This window comes from Stegodyphus dumicola, chromosome X2 (assembly GCF_044657685.1).
Source record: "Stegodyphus dumicola isolate Sdum_Otavi_A_Nest chromosome X2, ASM4465768v1".
In the NCBI taxonomy this organism is placed as follows: Eukaryota; Metazoa; Arthropoda; class Arachnida; order Araneae; family Eresidae; genus Stegodyphus; species Stegodyphus dumicola.
The window spans coordinates 78,713,922-78,737,175 of NC_140781.1; the positions used below are offsets into that span (position 1 = coordinate 78,713,922).

At 32.3% G+C, this 23,254-nt stretch overlaps 1 protein-coding gene across 2 annotated transcripts in view; it reads left to right on the plus strand.

Moving 5' to 3' along the window:
• Nucleotides 1-23,254, plus strand: part of LOC118202170 (receptor expression-enhancing protein 1-like) — a 55,664-nt gene that overhangs the window by 25,207 nt on the left and 7,203 nt on the right. The window contains exons 4-8 of one of the 2 annotated variants that reach the window (XM_035374321.2): nucleotides 2,647-2,767; nucleotides 3,440-3,553; nucleotides 8,913-9,033; nucleotides 17,542-17,656; nucleotides 19,655-19,760. In XM_035374321.2, the coding sequence (XP_035230212.1) occupies nucleotides 2,647-2,767; nucleotides 3,440-3,553; nucleotides 8,913-9,033; nucleotides 17,542-17,656; nucleotides 19,655-19,760 (577 nt within the window). The remainder of the gene's footprint in view (nucleotides 1-2,646; nucleotides 2,768-3,439; nucleotides 3,554-8,912; nucleotides 9,034-17,541; nucleotides 17,657-19,654; nucleotides 19,761-23,254) is intronic. The other variant, XM_035374328.2, reaches the window with a different exon arrangement.

Here is a 23,254-nt window from a genome sequence, read left to right on the forward strand (position 1 = left end):
GGATCAGACCAGAGTTGCATGGACTTCAGTCTGGTAAATGAAAGCAGTATAATCTCCTGCTCTAGCTGCTGTTTAGTTCATTTACAGAAACAATCGTATGTGCTATGGCATTATTATGGATGAATATTGGGGTAGGGGTGGATTGTGCAGAAATGCTGGCTATTTTATCTGAATTGCATTACCCAAATAGTGCTGCAGAAATGACATTCACAAACCTACCCTCATGAATAGGATGACACCAAAGAACACCCATGTTGCTATATGTCAAAATGATTATGACTAGTAGATGATGGGTTCAGTCGAACCTCGTTATTTCATGATCAAATAAGGTGATGCCATTTGACTGATGCCTTAGTTTAGTTTAAATGCTAATGCCCATGTTTCATCAATTGCAGTAATTCAATCTAGCTTGTTGTTTACTACATGATGAAATTGCCGCAAGTGAATATGATTTTTTTTTTTTTTTTTAATCTCGTTTTGCAAGCTCTATTGATGTAGCATCCAGTTTGCACAAGTCTTCTACATTAGGAGGTCATCATAAAATTTGAAATTGTTGTATAGACTTGGAAATAGCCATATATGTGGAATAATTTCTTCACAGTCTTCTTTCTTCTTTTGTTAAATAATGATTGATAATGGCCTCTGAAACTTCATAGCATAGGATTTTCTAATGCTTTCATCTAATGCTTATTTCAGCTTCACATAACACTTGCATACATTTCCACCATGAAGAGCTACATTTTCACATATGAACATTGCTCAACTTCTGGCAATTAGAGCTGGATTAACCATTAAACAATATAAGCATGTGCTTAGGGCATCAAGGTAAAAGGGATACCACTAACAGGTCCTTAGGTATTTAAGAAAAGGGGCACCAAAACATTTCACATTGCCAGTTTTGCCATGGAGTGCATCCAGCTAATCCAGAGCCAGGGCTTTTGAAGGTCTTAATTTGGCCCTGACTCCCATCTATCTCAAATCACAGTGTAGAGCAAATTTATTTTTATCTGTGTTGCTTTGAGGTAACCAGTACCTGCCTGCTTATGCCATCAGCATTCAGTACAGTGTTCAAGAAGTTTTGAAATGTATGAACTGCATTTTCTGTGCCGTCACATATTTGGAAGCTATAACATAGTTGCTTTGGCTCTTGAAATAATCCAATTGTATAGGTGTTATGGATTATATAATTTGATATTTTTAAAGCTTATTATTTATTGGATTGAATATTAAGAAACAAAAATGTTTATGCATTTGTTAGATGTTAGTTTAAGAACATGATATATGTAGCATTAAAATTGACAACTGTTAAGTAGAGATAGTTTTAAAGTCAAGGCAGAACACACAGTGTCTCAGAAGCTTTTATTTTAAAACAAAAAGGTGAAGTGTGGTAATTAAATATTAACTGTAAGTAAATATTTGTAAATGATCTCTCAAGAGGTTGGTGGTAGAAGAAGAGGGGACCCTCAGACCTGTTCTGTTGGGTGCTCTCCATCAAAATTGGGGGTGGAACTGAGCAAAGTCATACTGTCAGCTGTATGGTGCTCAAGGCTCTTGCCAACGACAGACAGAATCTGGCGCTCCTTGTCATAATAAATTTCATGGGCTTATTCTGATTTTACTGTCAGACAAATGAAATAAGTCACAACAATGAATATTTATAAATTATGGTAATTAGATGGTACTGTGTGAAATAATGTATTTGAAGTTATTTTGAATGAAATTATGCATATGCTAAAATATATTATTGAATGTAGTGCAAAGGAGAATAAGAAGTGAGTGAGTATCGGGGATTGATTAATCAGAATTAATTATTGATTGCATTGTTATGACATGATTATCTATGCTATTTGAATATTTCAGAAGAATGTTCAGAATACACTCATAATTTTTATCTTGTAAAATGTATCTGCTAAAAAATTTCAGGAAAATTTTCTTGTGGTATATTGAGAAAGTAGTCTTGTGCAAGTAGAAATTTCTGTGAATAATTATGATAAATTTGGAATTTTTTGTTCAGTTGCTTGGTAGATAGGTTTTTATATTCGTATGCAAATTGTTACTTAGCAGGAAGATTATTTTAAAGTTTCAGTGTACTTCTATAGGTTTGTTTTCCTATAATAGAATTATTTAGTGTTTTTTACAGTTTATATGACTGGTTCATTGTCAGATTTTATATAAAATTTCTCACGTGCAAGTTGTCTTCCATTAATTTTTATCATACCATTTTATTCTGCATTCTTTTGTAAAAGTTTTTATGTAAAGTAGCGTGAAGAAAAGGTGGATATTTGGAATCTGGAAATTTTCTGTTTTAACAGCATGTGCTTCTCAATACTACAGCTTATTGATCTATCAAAATGATGAATTTTTCTTTCTTGTTTGTGATACTTGCAAGATAATTTTCACTAGTTCTTGTGTTGATGTGCCATGAGGAAATCATTGTGTGAATGTTCTTGAAGAGGAGCAAATAATAAATGCAAATTAATTGGTATAACATTGACAGTAAGTATTTCTTGCTCATTGCAAATTGTTGTATTTTATTCAAATATAAAAGTATTTAGTTGATTATTACAAATAACAAAATATTATTAGGTAAATATATCATGCTTAAATTTTCATATTTGCATTAAAAAGTTTACATGCTTTTTTCAGGCTTCCATTTTATTATGAGATGAAAATCTTATTTGTACTATGGTTACTGTCACCAGCTACTAGAGGATCCAGTCTGTTATATCGGAGATTTGTACATCCACAGCTGACAAAGCATGAGAAGGTATGCTTTTTACTTGAATTAAAATGGCAGAACTTTGTTGATTATTTAATCTTCTTTGTTGATTATCTAATTTTCTTTGTTCATTATCAAATCTTCTTTGTTCATTATCTAAATCATCATCTTTATAAACCACTATAAATTAATGATTTTTCAGAAATTTGATAACATATTACAAGTAGAAAGATACCAGCAAAGATTCTAATTCTTTGGAGAAGTATTAAATTTAGCAATACCTTGAAGGGGAAAAGTTAAATGGGAAGTGAAAAGTATCTTGAAATTTTTTTTTCTCCCAGCCGATATCAAGTTCAGTTCTTCCAGACAGTACAGAAAGCGTGTATAATAATAACAAGTGCTTTGTAAAGTGTTTGATAGTAGGCTAACAGATTAATGAAAGGGGTTTATAATGGAAATTAATATTTTGTGCAAAATATGTTTTTCACTTCTGTGTAGAGATATGTGGACCCAGCTGAATGAAATGATTTAGAGTATGTTTTTAATTTTTTGTTTTGCAAGTAATTTATAAATTTACTTAAGTTGTCAACTTCTTTGCAGCTTCCAGTGTTTCACGATTTTTATGCATTGCAAAGTAATTCATGTGCTACTGTATAATTATAAATATGCATATATAATTATAAACGTAATTATATTTTAAGAAAGTTGTGTATTTTGTAGGAAATAGATGAGTATATATCTAAAGCTCGAGATCAAGGCTACAACACTGTTCTTCAACTTGGATCCAAAGGTCTGAGTTATGCAACAGCTGTTGTAATGCAGACTGCTTTAAAGGTATTTATACAGTTATTGGATATAAGTTATGCTTTTGGGAAATTAGATTGAATTTTGTGCATAGCTTGGATTGTGCATGTTTCTTTGTGAATTTTTAGATATATGTTATTGTGAAAGACCAATATTAAAGAAAGTCTGTATACTCTAGTGAATGTTGACACATACCAAATACGTTGATGAAAGACTGCATGTTTGGTTATATTCTTATACACTTGAACCATCGCCAGTATATGTTAAAAGCTCAGATAAGCTCTTGTGGAGGTCAAAGCATAAAGCCAAGAAAGAAGTGCCAAAAAATGCCAAAACCTTTGTTCTGCCACAGTTGAGGTCATGTGCTAAGATACAACCAAAAAAGAAACCACAAAGATGCCAACTGTAACGATTGAGGTCACACATAAAACTCCATCAACCTAAGTTGTCGTATTTCCTTGGTTGAGAAGCATATCACTTAAGACAGGGATGTCAAACTCATAGGTACACTTGGGCCAAACAAACAAGGTTTAACTTTAGGCAGGCTGGAAAGAAAAAAAAAAAAAAAAAAAAAAAAAAAAAAAAAAAAAAAAAAAAAAAACTAATATTCATAGAAACGTAGATTTATTTCGAATAATACAATAATAAACATATATATATATATATTTATATAGAAAAGAACAAGAAAAATTTAATGTTTACGTCCTGATACTTGACATCTCTTCTCTGCTATTATCTTTCCTGTTTCGGGAGAAATTTTGTTTGCAGTGATAACTTTCAACGTTGACCCAAGGTGAGCATCATTAATACGGTTTCTAATAGGAGACTTATTACCTTTCATGACTGAAAATAACTGCTCACACCGATAAGTGCTACCAAACATGGAAATAATTTCATATGCAAATTTTCGAGTATTTTCAAACCTGGCTGGTAAATATTTGTAAAATTCAGGCATGCCCACTTCAATGAATTTTGCTTTCAAATTTGAGTTACATTGAATCTCGATCACCTCCATTTGCATATGGCTGGGTACTGAGTCAATACTTATTGTGAAAATCGAAGAAAACAAAAAAAAAAAAATTTGTCTTTGAGGGAACTAAAATCATTAAACCTCGTTTCAAATTCAGTTGTTAAATTTGCAATTTTTTCTGCGTATTTTTGATATGAACAAGTATCATCTAAACTTGATTTGTTCATGCTGCACGTCGGGAAGTGTGTCAAATCTTCATTTTTAAGTTGTTTTTCCCAAAGAACTAGTTTACATTTGAATGCTTTAATTATGTCAAACATGTTCGTAATGATATGATCTTTTCCTTGTAACGATAAATTTAAATAGGTTAAGTGTTTGGTTATATCACCAAGAAAGATCAATCTTGTATCCATATTGGATCGTAAAACAAACTTAGTCTTGATTTTTCGTTTTTAAAAACTGACATATTTCTTCTTTCAAATCCCAGAATTGTTTGAGAATCTTGGAGCAAGATAACCAACGTACCTCAGTATAGTAGGACAAACCATAATATTCACTATCTAACTCACTTAAGAAAGCAGTGAATTGATGCTGATTTAAACCTCGAGATCTTATAAAATTTATAACTTTTTTTATATATGACAAAACATTCTCCATATTTATTACTTTCGTGCGTAGAACTTTTTGATGTATAATACAGTGCATATGATGAATGTTTGAACCGTGAATTTCACTAAGTTTTTTCCTTAATAATGCTACAAAGCCCTTGTTTTTCCCATCATTGATGGAGCGCCATCTGTAGCTACAGAATTTAATTTTGCCAAAAGTAGATTGTATTTCTGCAAAAGTCCAAAAACACAAGTAAATATATCTTCTCCTGTAGTAGTACCAGGCATTGGTATTAGTTCCAGTAATTCCTCAAAAATGTTAAAATTCTTGTCACAAGAATGAAGAAACGCTGCTAATTGAGCTTTGCCAATAATGTCCGTGCTCTCATCACAGGCAATAGAGAAACTTTCGAAACTAGATGATTTTGCTTTGATCTGATCACTTAAATTCGCGGCTAAATCAGTAACTCTTTCCGCAACTGTATTTCGAGACAATGAAATTGATTGAAAAGCCTTCACATTTCCAGGACAAACAATTTCTCCAGCTTTCATTAGGCATTCCTTGATGAAATCACCGTCAGTAAAAGGCTTCGAATGTTCTATAAACTCGGACAAGACGTAGCTAGCATGTACCGCCGCTTCACTTTCTTGCAAACTTTACTAAACATGGACTGTTGCTTTTTCACTCCTAACTTGAGCTCTTTCAACTTTTCTTCTCTCATTAATCCTTCGTAATTGTTATATTTCGATTTGTGTTGTTCGTAATGATGTTTAATATTATATAACTTTGGTACATTAATAGTATTATTACATATCAAGCAGATTATTTTATCTTTTATTTCACAGCAAAAATATTCTAATTCCCATTTTACTTGGAATATTCTATGTTCGTCAGCGATTTTTCGTTTAATTTTACTACCACTTGGTTTTGATATAGACATACTGAATACAAAGGGCTGGAATAAACACGATTAACGTTAAAAAGTTAACAAAAATTTATACTTTCCACAAGAGATAAATCAAAATGCTGAAATATTTCTTCAAAAATATTCTAACAATATCACAAAATGTCAAACGTTTAGCAAAAATCAATTAAAAACAGAGAAACTAATTCTGTCTCACAGCGAAATCGCTACAAATCAATCACAGCATTAAGTAAACAAACAGTTCGCTAGAACTACAGCTACTACTGAGATGAGTTGTTTGTTCTCGGCTTTTATAAGCTTTATAATTAATCTCGAATATACTGGAAACATCTATAAATATTTGGATTTTTGTGGATGCAACAGCAATTACGAGATATTTATTTATTAGGTATTAAATGCACGCACTGTTCTATTTTTAACCTTCCAACGCAGCTGTCTTTTCAAAAATCGTCTGCGTTGCTAAGGCAACATGAAGCAAATCTAATTACAATTCTAAATAAAAAAAACTAACTAAATAAATAACTATGAAATCCATAACAATATGAATTAAGTAATAATTAATAATAAAGCAAAGTGCATGCATATACATGCACCAATATATCGTACAAAACTATGATTGGAAAACTGAGACCATGCGTTCGGCGACATTCGGCTATCGGGGGATGCGTACAAGTTCTGAGTGCACGTGTTCCCCAAAAGCCGAAGGTAGCTGAACACAAGCTACTCACACGTATTTGTAATTTAAGTAGTGTGCGTGTCAGCTCGCTGTGAGTAATCTAACAACACTGAATAAATTATCGTTAATAACTTAGCAGTAAACATTTCATTTTTTTCTTCGTCGATATGTTATTTTATTATTATATATTATTATTTGCCGATATATTGGCCGTGCCGCAAAAATGTTTGTTGTGGGCCGCGAGTTTGACATCCTTGACTTAAGAGGTCGCTCAAAGGCGTGAGAGACGATGCTGAAAAAGAGGGCAGTGCATGGACCAAGAGCTCCAACCGCAGAATAATATAAAATGAAATATATACATGATATATAAAAAATGGCAAAATAAGTAAATATGACACCTGTTTGTTAGACTCTCGAATACTCTACTGTTTGCCCATCTTGTGCAAGATTTGCTGGTATTTGCAACGTTTGCTTAATTTAAATTTTTTATTAAATATCCTAATTTGTATTGAATGGCTAATGCTTGAATTGTGATTTTTTAAATGTTACGTGCATTAATTGCGGGTAAACAACAAGACAGTTGCTTTTATTTTTCTCAAGAAGTGCAGTACACCTTTGGATTACAGATGATTGGAACATTTTGACATTTTAAAAATTTATGATTAAGAGAAGTTAATTGTGCTAAAGCCCACATGTTCTGAAGGTATACATATACACTGTATCGGGCAATTATTCCCATTAAGTGTAATTTCATTTAGAAATTTATTTAAAACCATTATTGCAAATAAATATTCTGAAATTTACAGTTTATTATCATTGATGATATCCGAGTATACTGTAATAAAATGTTCATGATATTAAACAACAACAACAACAAAACAAAAACAAAAAAAAAAAAGATAATTAAAGGAAATTTTTGTTTATTTTAATAAAAAAATTATATACATATTTAATAAAAAATTATATACATACACTCTCAAGAAAAAAATGGACACTTTAAAAATTTGAACAGCTTACTAGAAAATCTATGTGATGTCCAAACATATTTTATAACTATAATGAAATGAATAAACTATTCACATTTATAAAATTCTATTAGCATCTAGTTATCTACCTTGGGCTAGATTAGAAGTTTTTTAGCAAACATAAAAATTGGCCTGTTCATTTTTTCTGATAATATATAAAAATGACAAAAATTTTATAAGCTTGCATACAAATATTTAGAATATAGATAAAATATTAGAAAACTGTATATAACAAAATATAAGATAAATGTCAGAAAATTACTAAACTATATTTAAAATTTTTGAAGCATATGATATATTTCAACACATTCAAAACATTTCAAACATTGGGACAAAACCTTGCATTGCAAGTTTTGCTTCCTTAAACCAACTTGCATTTTTTTTTTAAGAAACTTTTTTTTTTTTTTTTTTTTTTTTTTTTTAGCATACTACACATTGTCTTTTTGAAGTCTGCATTAAAATATAAACAAAAATCGAGCATGCATTGCCGTAAAATGTAGCCCTTTGTAGTTATTTACATGTTGCCCCCCCCTCCCCGGAAAAAAATTCGGAACTGAAAGTCCATGTTGAAATTCAGAGCACTGTAGAACATTATTCAAAAATATGATAGTCTAGTGCCATCTAGTGTCTTTTAAAAACCTAAATGAAATGTTCCTATTTGAAATATACTTTTGTGATCGCAAGCCTCAAGACTCTGAAAAGCTGGTCACATATATGATATCATGAGCCGGGAAGAGATAATTGTGTGATTACAGTCTCGAGTAGTTTAAACTAAAATGAGACAAAGCAACTTCATCCTTGTTTGGTGTGCAAATTGCAGATATTGAAATTGAAGAACAGCTCACATAAATTGTTTATACTTTTGAGGAAAGATTGCGCGGTGACCATACCAAAAACAATGTTTATAAGAAAAATACAGTCAAAAGTCTTCAATCCGGACTCGTCGGGACTTCGGCAATTTATACAATTATCATTGCAAGCTGAATATCAACATTTGGTATTAGTAAGAAATAATAATATTTAGCAAATATTTCAGACATTCTCCAACCGACTGTGTCAATGCTAAAATTCACTGAAGAATATCAACATTTCCCTGTTTTCGGTCTTTCACTGTAGCATATATACAAAATAATTATAAAGTATAATATTGTATGTAATGTAAATGCAATTTCTTTAATGCCTAGGGTCAAGAAACATTAGTTCAACATTTGCGTAAAAGTTATAGCATGAGTGATTTAATAGAAGATCCGGCCAGTTCTTCACAACGTTTTTCAACTAGTCCTTCAGCTGCTGCTAACATGATAGGTATTGCAAATGCTGTTTGCTATTTCTTTATTTCCTGCTCTAATATAACTTTCCATTTTCTATGATTCATATGGAAAGATTTTAAAATTGAGTGTGGCTTTAGCCTTTGGCTAACAGGCATACAACATGAATGTTGCTTCAAAAAGTGCTTATTTTTTATAATATGTTTGTTAGACATGCATATCCGATAGTTAAAACCTGCAGCATTTTTTCTGTTTAAGTACCGTAATTTCCGGAAGAAACGCCGCAGCGTTTACGTGTTTAAAACTTAAATTTTCAGCGGGTGTGGCGTTTCTACCCATGCGGCGTTTAGGTGCACTAAAGATAAAATGTTTCCTATGATGGTCATTGTACATAGTTTGGATGGCCTTGTGATTGTGCATAGACTGGTGCTGTTCCCACACAAAAGACCACTCAGTTGCTTTTTGCGAACGTTATTTTGTTTACATTCTTTCCCTTGAATGGACCTACATGCCTTATTCACCCTAAACGAGATCTCAGAACAATAACATTCTTCCCCCTTTCAAATCAACATTCTCATCAGTTGGAATAGTCTCCCTCCTCTGCCATTCGATGAATCTTCCAGGACCCATCCTTTCCCCACCCCTGCTTTTTCTGCAATTTTTTTCAAAGGCGGACACGACTCCACCTGCCTCGCAATAACGAACTCTGACGTATTTCCCCTTCAGCATGAATGGATTTTTCTTGGCATTTTGCCAGATACAGATCCCATCAGTTTGGGTACAAGTACTTGTTGAATAGTTTTTAAGTAAGAAGGGAGCGGAAAATTTTTGAAAATGTCCCTAAATGGCACAGAAGCTATACTGCTGGTTTTAAGCTTAATGTAATTTCACGTGCTGAACAAATTGGAAATCGAGCAGCAGCTCGAGAGTTTGAAGTGGACGACAGATGTATTCGACATTGGAGAACTGAAAAAGAACTTCTTAAAAAATATGCCACAACAGAAACGAGCCAAAAGAAGTGGTACTGTAAGGAGGCCAAATCTAGAGGACGACTTTGCAAACTGGATAAAGGAGCAACGAGGAAAGGGAATGGCAATTTCGACTGTAAAAATTCGCTTACAAGCAAAATTTATAGCAAAACGAATGAACATAAATGATTTCAAAGGAGGTGTAGCAGATTTATGAAAAGAAAAAAATATTTCTGTGTGTACTAGAACAACAGTTGGGCAACAATTACCAATGGACTGGCAGGATAAAAAGTCATCTTTTCTAAAATATGCGACAGCTATTATTGACAAAAAAAAAAAACTTCTTCGGTCGCAGATAATAAATATGGATGAAACGCCGTTAGCTTTCAACTCTCCTGCAAACAGAACTGGTGCAAAAACTGTATCTATGTTTATGACGGAGCATGAAAGAACGTCATTTACATGTGTGTTAGCTTGTGCCGCAAACGGTGACAGGCTAAAGCCGATGATCATTTTTAAACGAAAGACTATTCCGAAGGGAGATGGTATGTCATATATCAGGACTTAGGTTGAGTTTTTGCATCTATACGGCCCACGACGATGTCACGCGCAATTCAATCTATTGCGCCGTTTACGCTGATGCAGCGTTTCTGTGTAATTTTAATTTTTTCCCCACCTTTTTCTCGAGTGCAGCGTTTACGCTGATGCGGCCTTTCTTCCGGAAATTATGGTATTTTATCAAAATCTGGCGGTGGTAGCAGTTACAAATCTGTGGATGCATGGTCATATCATTTGCCGAAGCTTTTTCCTATTGTTTACTTCATTATATATTAGATTAAAAAAGCAGAATACTGAAAAGTTTTTTGAAATAAAGTAAGCTGGGTTGGGATGCAAAATAATGAGAAATTTAGATTGGTAAATAAAACTAAATCAGTAAAATGATCGGACATTGGTAAATAAAACTAAATCAGTAAAATGATTGGACTGTATTCCGCTAATGAATAATTTTACTCTCATATTAAGGAATTTAGATCATCTGTAAAGAATGTTCCGCATTATAGAGAATACAGAGTTTCATATTTTTTCTCGATGCACTTACAATTAAACTCTTAGGTTTTTATGTTCCCTTGACCCGGAATAATATTTTTATGCAGTACTAGTTTCTGATTGTTTTATACAAACTTTCTAATACTAAAGTTCTGTTTTTCAGAAAGCTTAAGAATTCATCTAAAATGGTTATTTCATTTACTTTTAATGTCAACTCGAATTGTTTATGCGTTTCCTTATCGATTTTTCGAAGCAGTATATTCATTAATATAGCATCAGATAAGTTACGTTGCTCAAATTCCAAAACCTTTAATGCGTGCAAATTATGTTTTATATTGTCCAATAAATGGCGTAGTTCCCTGGAGAATTAATTGTTGATTTTTCTAGGATTTAATATATTTTGTATGTGAGAATCATCAATTGCGCTTTTATTTTCAAAACAGGCTTCAAGAGTTTTAAGAAGTAAATTATAACTGTTTTGATCTGTTTCTACTTGTTAAGCTTCTCCTCTTAAGGCAGCTCTTAAATAATGGAGCTTTTGTAAATCACTCAGTTTATTATTATCACCAATTAAAGAAATAAATTGCTGTTTAAAGCACTAAAGTCTTCATAATTTCCCGTAAATACAGGCAGTGGAATTTCAGGTAATTTTACATTACAGAAAGTTTCACTTTCATTATGAACTGATACACCCCTGTCATTAACTTTTGAAGCGTTATTTAATTTAATCATTGAGAGAAGGTTTTTTTTTAATTCTTGCCTCAACACTATCCAGTGATGAGTCCAGCTCTTCCATACTTTTTAAGCTTTCATCAATATCTAGCTTTTCATCAACTCTGCAGTAGTCGTTGTAAAAGTGAGACATGCCAACTTTTAGTTCCTTGACATTCTGTAATTTTACTTCTAATTCAACAGAACTTCCTTCGAATTCACAAACTTCTCCAGTTTATTGGTTCTCCAGTTATTCACAAACTTCTCCAGTTTTGTAATTTTGCTTTTTATTACGCCTCTTTCACGGTTTAGTTGCGTTAATTTATCCGTTGTACTTTTCCTGCTTTAAATGGGCACAGATCTTCATCGAGATGGACCACTCTTTATGGACTGTATTCTGCTAATGAATAATTTTATTCTTCTTAAGTATCTACAAAAATGCCTCTAGAGGGCTGAGAAGTGTAGGTGTAGCCTAATGATGTAACAGTGATAAAAGGTACAAAATTTACTGCTAGTTCTTTGTTTCTTGCTGCAGTTCTCACAAAATCTTTGTTAAAGAAAGATGATAATAGTCCACATATTTCAGACTCAGAAAGTATCATAATTTATATAAGACCTTTATCAGAATCCAAACAGGAAGGAAAGAGGATATATAAATAAATAATGCAATTAGAATCAACATATGTAAAATATCGCACAGTTAGTGAATTTTTCCACTTTTATTTGGTCTTTGGAAATCAGAAAAGTAGAATATAAGGGATTAAGATACTTGTATAGACTGTGTCACAACAAGGAATTTGCATTACTAATTTTTGCTGAAAGAAATTTTTATTAGTATTGTTATTAGTCATGTTATTCTTTTAACACTGTAATTTGATTTTTCCTTTGAAAGTGACTTTCGTTCACTATCTTATATAATTATTATGCAATTTAAATATATCATTTTATTCAGTATAATGCAATTAAAGTAGGAAGTGATAATCCTTATTTCTTTACCTTGACCTAATGCCACTATTCAATGATATAAAAGCCTAAGGTAGTATTAATTTTAGCATTTTACTGAGAAAAACATTCAACACAATTTGTTTGTGGACAGTAGCTTACCCACCTGACTACAAGTGGCTCTGTTGCTTAATTAAGATGTCCTAGTTGCAGGGTGGTTGTTGTAGTGTTTGTGGTAAAACCAATACAAATAGTGCCATTGGCGAAGATGACAGCCCTGGCAATCTGCAAAATGTTATCATCATAGGGGTTCGGTCTCTTAAATAAGATTCCAATTTCTAACATTCAGGAAGTATGGCTGGACGGTCAAATACATGTGCAATGTCAGTTCTGTGTCTGAGCAGTTATCACATACAGTTCCTGTATTCTAAGTCTGACAATGTTTTTAGTTATAAGTCAATCTTCACTTATGTTATGGAACTGTTGTTTATTCGAAGTGAAAGTTCCTTCAATCTATATTTCACTATGGCATTTGTGTCTGAGAGGGTGTCGTGTATGTTATTATTATTGTTGAGATTTTGAGCCTCTTTTCCCAGTTTATCTGCATTCTTGTTACCTGCAATATTGATGTGCTGGCAACCATTGAAGAACACAGACCTTATCTAACTTTTGAAGCTAATTTGAGGAAAGTGGTTCCCATTGGTGATCAGATAGCTTCCATCCAGGATTGCCTTCTGCTATTGCCAGAAGCTCGTAAGTGAAGTTGGAGACTGTGGCTCTAGTGCCAATTTTGTGTTGATTAAGTAGTATCATTTGGGGTCATCAGAAATACCCAGGATCTCCATTAGTGATTGTCTCATCAAGTGAATCATCTGTATAAGCATGTACAAGGTCATCACTTGGATACTGTTTGATGGTTTTGATCCCTTTCACTTTAATGATGGTTTAATCTAAATTATAATTAGGAGCAGAGAAAAAAATCTGTATAAATTGTAAATACTCTTCCTTTTAGATAATGTTTGAAGTGTCTAACTGAAAGATATATGTTTAACAGTTCTTTATCATAGGTGCTATATTTTTGGTAAGTATTGTTTAATTTTTTAGATAAACATGCTATTGGTTTCCAAGATGAATTTTCATATTGTTTGAGTTTTCATATTAATCAGTTTTATACATTCCTCGTTGCCATTCAGCATAAAATAAATATAAATATGGATAATTACTTGTTGCCATTCAGCATAAAAGAAATATAAATATTAACAAAGCGTTAATGAAATCATTAAACACGTGAAAAAATATAAAGTACTTGAAATTAAAAAGAATTATTTCTCATGCAATAATTGGGCCACTATAATATCAATCCATTATATTGCATAGCTCTAGTAGGTTGAGTACTATTATAGAGTTCATAGGAAGCCTGGAAGGACATTTTGGCTGTTGGAAGATGGAAAATTTGTTGTGTTCAAGGCCAAAAACTGCTGTAATATCTTTGTTAAATTGCGTAGGAGATGACCTTTTCAGTCTAATGCTGCCATTGTAGTTTTTAGAGGTTTTCTTAGCAATGTGTTCTGGTGTATGGCTCCTTACCTTGTTTGTAAATTTTATTATATCATACTGTCTTCTTTTTCTGAGGCTTTCAAGGCCATATTCTTGAATTACTTTTAAATTATTGGAAGACACTACAGTGGTGATGACTTCCAGCCTTTGCCTGGATACTTTCTAATTTTCCCAAGACAGTCCTAGAAGCGGACTCCGTGACTGGTCTAATTAGGGAGGTGTATGTTGTTCTTAGTGTCCCAGAAAAAGTCCCCACTTTGTTCAGCAAATACTTTTAATGTTTTCAAAGCTTTGTTCAGCAAATACTTTTAATGTTTTCAAAGCTTTGACATGCTCAGTGAATATTCAGTGAATATTATATGTACAAATGCATGTTTACACAGCACATACATTAAAGTAGAATTTCCATTGTTTATCAATTATTATTGATATAATTTATAATCTTTCTTCATAACTCTTCTTGCCTTGTCAAAATTTGGTAAGATCCATTCCATGTTAAAAGTTCTATTTATGATAAAAATCTTTCTTTATATCTTTAAAAAGTTAGCAGTGCCAGTTGGCAGTGTTTAGCATTTCTAGTTTCATTGTAGCTGCCACAGATATATGGTTGATAAATGCAATATGTAGATAAGTAACTGTGGTCCTATAAGTATGCTATATAATGCTGAGGACTATTATAGGTAAGTTACTAAGTTGTCCTAGAAGTTTAAATTGTTTAGTTATAAGTAAAAAGCATACACCATATGCATGTCTTTATTGGTTTATTTAACAATGCAGTCTGCTCTGATCTCTTTCTCCACTCCTTTGGAAGCTGTAGTATGCCACCTTTATAAATTTTTGTAGTTTCCTATCAAAATATCATTTCAAGTACATTTTTATATCATTGAATTAATATGTTTTATTGCAAAGAGAATATTTTAATTAAATATCGGATGGTACAGAGTTTGGATAGAAGGGAGGATGAGATAGAACACAATAAGCTATTAACAAGTGACTTACATTATCATGCTCATAAATTATGTCTCATCTCTTCATTAATGCTGGCTATATTTTAATAATTGTTTCTTTTGGTTTTTTTCATTTGAAAACAACAGTATTTAGTTAAATTAATTGTTTCACCTTGTGGAAACAGCATGATAAAAATGGTGCTTTTCCTATCCTGCCAAATTAACATCAAAACATTCGTCAGTTGAAGATTTGGCCTTGATACTATTAAAGGCTTATTATGATTAGTTTTTCTTATCCCTAAACTTTCTTGAGCTAATGTGGCTCCCTCTAGTGTGCATCATGATAACTATTCATGCATTTTCCCAATTTCTGCTCAGTACTTAGATATTTTTCTGATGTGGAGGTACATGGTTTTGAACCATAGGCACTCCGAAATTTATAATCATTGGCATTATAATTAGGCCAAAGCGTTTCAGTTTGCATTATCTTAGAGGATTCAAGTTTCATCCCTAATAACTTACCTGTTCAAAAACTATTCTGTCATTTCTCTGAAGAGTAAATTACACATGCAAGCAAGGAGAGTGCCTTCTACCAATTGATGCAGAATCCATATTTCTAAATGACTGTAGTAGCTGCTCTTTATTAGATGATTATGTGTTTGGAAGTGTTTAACACTAGAACGGCGGGAAAATCTTACCAACTGAAATGGCGGTAAGGGGTCATTTTGACCCTTGGATGAAAGTACTGAAATAACAATGGTAAAAGAATTTTAAATGCCATACATTGGCACAAGTATGTACTTTATATGTATTTAATGATTTATATTTAATATCACATGATAATTTATTGACTTTTTAAAATATTGTAAATATATTAAGTACATGGCGATCAATTGGATCATACTACAATTACTCAAATAAATCATTAATTTGATATAAGAATTGATTTTAAATAAATGGTTTCAAAAATTAAAACTAATGTTAACTAAAATAAAAGACAAAAGATGTAATAATATTTTTTTATGTACTTGGAGGATGATTCGCTCTCTAAATCCAGAAATGAGAAATGTTCTCTGATGTTTTAGTTATATCATTATATGTGTAGCTGAATGGATATCATTATATGTAAAGCATTTTGTTTCTATTCTATTTAATGTTTAAAATATTAGAAATTACACATATGTGTTAAGAATTAATGCAGTTGATACAAAAATAATTTTTAACTGTTTTTCCAGTGCATTTTTTGCACGTAACTTTGGAACAAGATGCGCAATATTCTTGAGATTTGTTTCCATTGCATCTCTGTACTTGGCACTTTTTTCTCTTTATATCCATTTTCTTTTCATGTGTTTTTTCTGAAGACTCAAGAAGGATCTTTGGGAGTTTTGAAGTCATATATACCACTCTTAACTCCTCTCCTAATTTCAGTAGAATATCTCTCCTGTTAATATTTGCATCACTTAAGCATATGAACTGTCTTTTGTCAACATGCACTCATAGGGATAATATGAGATTATGCCCTCTAATCACATATGCACTGACTTGTTTTCTGTATGTCCAGATCTGTATAGATATGATAGAGTGTCTCAGCACTGTTTGTGTAATTGAATCAAATGAATTGTGTAATTGAGTCATATGCACTGACTTGTTTTCTGTATGCCCAAATCGGTATAGATATGACAGGGTGTCTCAGCATTGTTTGTGTAATTGAATCGAATGACTATTTACAGATTTAAACTGAATGGTGATCTTTAGGAAATACTCATTCAGGACTCCTCTAATCTTGTTTGTATCGTATGCACTATTCCATTTTTTTTTTTTTTTTTTTTTTTTTTTTTAACCGCAGATGCTGAACTTATGAGAAGTGGCTGAGAGTAGAAGATATGAGCATTAGCAAGTTGGTCAATAGTTCATTCCTTCTGTTACCAGTGTGTATTTTAATTCATTTAAGCATAATCACTCTTCTAAGTATAATCATTCATGGATACTTGCCAACACTATTACTGTACAGCTGTGAAAAAGAGTGTAGGTATCATATACAAATGCATTTTTTATGTGTCTTGGCTGATGGCTAGTAAGCAATATTGACTAAAAAGAATACTTTTGGGAGCAGCAGCTATAATTTTCCCATCTTGATCGTCAAGAGAGGAAATTAGTAAGGCATTATTTCAACATTACGATTTCAGATTTTTCTGTCATATATATATAAATTACTTTATTTAACTGTTATAATAGGTAACAGGTCGTTTTTAATGCAGTTTTGATTTAATGATGATGAGGGAAATTCTAAGTACAGTATTTATAAAATGGATTTATAAAATTTATCAGATTTATAAAATGGATTGAGTATTACATTTTATTGTGTTCATCCAGATGAAACTGACAGTGGGTCTGATGAAAATCATAAGCCATTGAGACATCGTTGGGTTTCTGAAGGTGTTTTGTCTGAAGATGAAAAGTTATCTAAAGGGCGAGGGCAACCAGTAAGGTTAGTCTCATTTTAATTCTTATTTATTGTATAATTATCTGCAAGAAATTTGCATCATATTTAAGAATGTTAAATATCTAAATTATGCATCAAGAAACAGTGAAATTGAAACTTAAATGCTGTACAATGTCCAAGATCCAGACTCATTAGGATTTCAGTGATTCTGGATTGGAATGTTTCTGGATATTATAGCATCAGTTTAAATTTAGTAAGGTGACATGTAGAGGCGGCAAAAAAGCTTATTATCTCTTTCTTTGCTTTATTAAACATTTGTTTTAGTAAATTGCTTAATTTACTTCATTTTTTTGTGCTAATACTTCCTCTTTAATTCTAAAAAAAAAAAGGGGGCGGGAACTAAACTCAGTGGCGCAAACAGCTCTAATGGGCCAAGGCCTGCAGTGCCCCGAAATCTGCTTTCTTGACCGTGGGCCCTAGGGTGCAAAAGCATATGCCCTGAACAAGTTGTCAGCTTGTCGCAGGGCCTCCAGTGTTTAATCCCCAAGCGAACTTGGTACTCATTTTATCAACCCAAGGGATGAAAGTCTGATTCGACCTTGCCCAGCCTGGGGTTCGAACCCCCGGACCTGTGGTGCTGCTGTGCAATGCCCTAGCCACTGCGCCACCGAGCTTCCCTCTTTAATTCTATAGATAGACATAATTTCTTGTTTAGTTACAAAGTTCCATTATTAGATACCTGTAATTATCACATTGAAAATTCATACTAAATTGTGAATTAAAATTTTTTCTGAACAATCTTTGCTGCTTTCTTTACTGTCAGTAGCAATATTTTCTGGATTTGGAACCATAGTACATATTTTGCCTTCCATTAATTGAATGTATTCAATATTGTTAAATGATCATCACTTTTTTATCATTTTATATTTCTCCACATATTTCATTAATTAGAAAATTTTTTCGTTTTGTTTGTGATATTTGAAAACCTTCAAATCTGAGGTTATCGTCATAAAGCTTAGCTAGCATCTATTATATGCTGTTGGCGCTGCATTATCAGATTGGCTAGTAAAATATATATTGTTCTGCTAAATTTTCTCTTGCTTCTATTGTGCGCTGATGAAGTTAACCTCGAATTATATTAGTTCAGTTATTTCTTATATTTAACGGCTATTTCTTGCACATGCTTAAGGATTTTATGAGAGTCCCAAATAAATAAATTTCCACATATATTTAAAGCTTATCCAGGGCTGATGCTAGACATTTTGTATTCCAGTGCAATCTTTACAGGTCTGAAATTCTGCTGGCAAGCACCTCCCTAAATTTTAAAGATTGTGTTATTCCTTAATTTTTTTGCTTGGTCCTTCTCTAAATTCTAAAAATTTTGCCTACCTTGATTTCTGCTGACCAATGCACTCGCATGGGCTCTGGCACCGGTTCTTGGCTTAACAGAATAACAAATTAGTTATTCTCAATACAAACAGCTCTAAGTGTAATCTTTTGGTCTATGAATATCATTTACAAAATCTAGTTCCTGCATATGAAAGAAATTTCTGTTAAAGTTCTCCTTGCCAGCAGACTATACACTTCAAAGTAGATTTAGTCGAAGTCTCTAATCATAACCAAGTCATGTTAGCATAAAAGGTTACAGGCTCTTTGGTATTCAATCACTAATAAAAAAAAAACATTATTTATATGTTGCTGCTGTGTGTTGATAGTTATGTGGCAAAAAACAAAAAGGAGTAAAGAATGATTCCACGGGTTGGCATCAGTGCCAAAATGAAATTAAGAATTGGGATTCTCCACATGGTTTATTATGAACAAATGTGAAATGCACAAGCGTAAAAAAAAAAAAAAAAAAAAAAAAAAAAAAAAATTCATGGTGATTTGAAAGTCCTGATTTTAGATTATTCTGGATATTGGATGTCAGGATATTGGACTTTATAATGTAATGCATAATGATGTGTACAAAATGGCACAGTCATATTATTCATCAGCATTAACAAAAATGCACTTAAAAAGGTCTTTGAACCTTTTCCTTTTTAGCTCTCAAAGTGGCATGTCCACCAGGAGAACTAGAAGTGTTAAAGTTGTTAGAGGTGTGCAGCCCACCAAAGCTAAAGTGCTTTTAAAGCAGAGTTCATATGAAGAGGTAAAGTTTTAAACATATTTCATCTTGTCTGTTGCTTTTTCTAATATTTATGTTTATTTTAATGTTGCATTTACTTGCAGTGTTTTTTTAAATTCAGATGGTGTAAAGGTATTCAAAAACCAATGGCATTTGAAAATTATGAAATAAATAATGTAATATAAAAGATAAATATGTGTTACTTCCTCAAGATTTACAATAATTATACCATTTCGCCATTTTTAAAATTCTGTTAAAAATACTTATGATTGACCAGCATGCAGATAACCACATTTTTTAACTCTGGTATTATTCTGAAATTGGTATTGTTTGAGAGCATCTGCAAGAAATTCTATTGCATTATAATCAGAGAAGCGGGGTAGAGTGCTTTGAGATTGCAGATTACAATTTTTGTCTGGTGCCAACAATTACAATGGCTAGTTTGGAGGGACATGTTATTGGGAAGGAGGAAATCACTTTCACAGCAATTCTGTGCAGTGGTTATGGTTGGTTTATGCCTTTGCTCCAAACATTGCATTATACTATTCACATTTCAACATTTTTGTGAATTATGCTTCTGAATTGACACTTTCATATCCTAGAAGAGAGTTAATGTGTCTTCATGATCAGAGATGTGGGATTTCTTTGTAATGGAAGAAAATATTTACTGCCATTTCAAAGACAACTTTTTGGTTTAGAACTCATATTGATGCTTCCATGTTTTGTCCTCCTTTGTGGTGATACTCACCAAAATGTCTTCTTTTGCAGCATGATAATATGACAAAAAAGCTGTTGAAGTCTTCATGTGCTTCATCTTGTGTTGATCTATAAGCAGCATAAACATTCATTGTGCATATAACTTGCAATGGTTAAACAATGTTGTGGGTGTTTCCGTTACTGATAACCGATTCCTTGGCCAGAACTTGTGAAGAAATGTGTCTGCTGTACCAAATAATGACATCTGTGAGTTACCTTTTCATAGGTGACAGGCATATTGGAATAACCAGAGCTTTCTTCATTTTTAATGGGCGTTCGTTCTCTTTTAAATGTCTGTGCTCACAATGTAGTGATTTTCTTCATTAGCTATTTTGTTTGCATTGCACTTCATTAATTTGCTTCAGGATTCAAAGTAAAAAGGAAAATGTGGTAGTGTTCTTACTCAAGATTTCTTTGTATATTTATTATATTTTTTTTTAGATCTGTTATCTATAAGGTTATTTTGATCTCCATCTTTGTTTTCTGCAAATGAGTTACTGTGTTAAATAGAATCCCTAAAATGGTAGATTTTTGTATTTCAGAATTCAGTGTTTTATAAAATTCTGTACATTGTTTAAAGAATTTTTGCAGTTTGAAATATGTTTACCCTTAATATTTAAGAAAATTAAGCATGTATGGTTCAACCATCTTAAGCACAACCCTGGTTGGCATTCTGCCAAAACACATAGACTCATCCAAAAGGGTCGGTATTCCTTGCTGCGACGTGAAAGGTCTTCTCTTCTCCGAAAAGAGCTATGCTGGAGGGGAAGAAAGTCCCTATCCTTCCACCCTATTTTGAGAATAATTCGGTCTGAATGGCGCGCGCGTGTTTGCGCTTATGGTCTCGGATGAGGCGATCGAACTATAACCACCTTTTTTGTGCAGCATGAGTTCATATACATATCTCTACATAGTTAAATTCAATAACCAAATTTTTAACGAACCAAGAAAAAAAATTTCATTTAATAAAAATTTCAGTTAACATTGATTTTGAATTCTGTATTTCAACATTAAGCTTGATGCATTGAAAATTTGAACTTATAAATTATCAGAATCCGAGTAATCAAAATCCTATATATAGTGAATGCATAGTTTTATGATACTGTCTATCATGGGCGGCCAAACCTCATGGCTGCATGAAAATGTTCATGACATCATTCTAGCCACATGTTAGAATTCAAGAAATTGAGCCAACACTCTTTTTAAAAGTAACAAAACAAGTTTTCATAGCAAAAAATGGTTTGAAATAAATTATATTTTATATGATTAATATGGTTATATACAAATGCAAGTAATTTTGATTTCTCCTGCTATATTCAGGAAAGTTTGTTTACTATGTTTATGAAATAATGTGTTAAAATGAGAAATCCAAGAATTTAATTATGTACTTCATTTATAAAATTTGTGTATCTTTTTAATAAATACAGCTGTAGTTTTTTTTAATGTGTCTTTAAATTTTTTACCTGATTAATTTAAATGCAGATTTTAAAGTTTAGTTAATTTTTTTTCCATTGTCTTTCCGCTTATTACTACATTTAATTAAAAAATCTGAGAGATATGAAAGATTTGAAAATTGTTCAGGATTTATAAATTCAAGATTCTGTGTCCTTAAGTTTTTTCAGTGCAGAAATATTGTACATATTTTTACAGATTCCAATGCAAAAATATTATACAGACATATTACTGGGCAGCAAGATTTTCATATTTCTGTAGTAGTTACAAAAATTGTGCAGAAAAATGCAAAAAAAAAAGAAAAACCTCAGGGACTTCCCTAGGGATGCGCCGTACATTTTGAATGTTCATGCACACCTGTATATGGAAATGCTGTGGGAGATCTGTGGACAGTTTTCTAGAACTTCCCATGGAAGTTTTACCGCATCTATTAATAAACTTGATATAGGAATCCACCACACTTCAAATTCTTCCTTAATTTGACCTGCATGAACTGTAGTTTCCTGGTTGAGAGAGGTTCCTTCAGCTGTTACCGTAGGCATTCAAGGACTGTGGTGAGGAATAGTAAATCTTCTAGATTGTGGCTGTTGAGATTCATGAGGAATTCAAAGAACTGTAATAAAAATTGCCTGTGATAAAATAAACCTGTAAGAAGGAAAATAGTGTGCTTTATTTTTAAAATGACCTGTGCATTTGACTTTTTATGCTGATTTTCTGGCCATTAGCTGCTTTGAAAATAACATGACCATAGCAGTAATTCACAGAAACTCACGTGCTTGCCATTTTGTTTGTTTCTGTGATGATTCGTGCATGATGGTCAGTTTGAAATTGATTTAATTATTACTGATAGTATAGTTAAAGGAATTAAATTACTTATTGATACATAAGTGTGTCACTGCATGATGTCTATTCCAAAATGCATTTACATTTCAAAAATAAAACTGCTGTTCTTTGCAAGCCAGTCACATTTAAGGGTCAGAGAACTGCATGTTACTTTTGAACTGCAGTTAATGGGTTAAAGCCACAGTCTGGCCATGCTTGCTCTGTGTGTTTTAACTAGTGTATTATTTTATTTACTTAATCCTGTGGTGTTTTCTGTTTTCCTAATAATTTACTATTGTAAGTTTTTGAAGTATTAAAATCAGAAAAGAGAACTAATTAAATTGAAAAATATTTCCATTTCATATCAAAGGCTTGTGGTAGAACCAAGTTTGCAGTTACTTGGAGGAATTCTGAGGAGTAAGTAGATTCAGCTTTCATGGTGCTTTATTGAGAAGAGAAAAGCAGGGAAATCATTTCTGAAAACATTG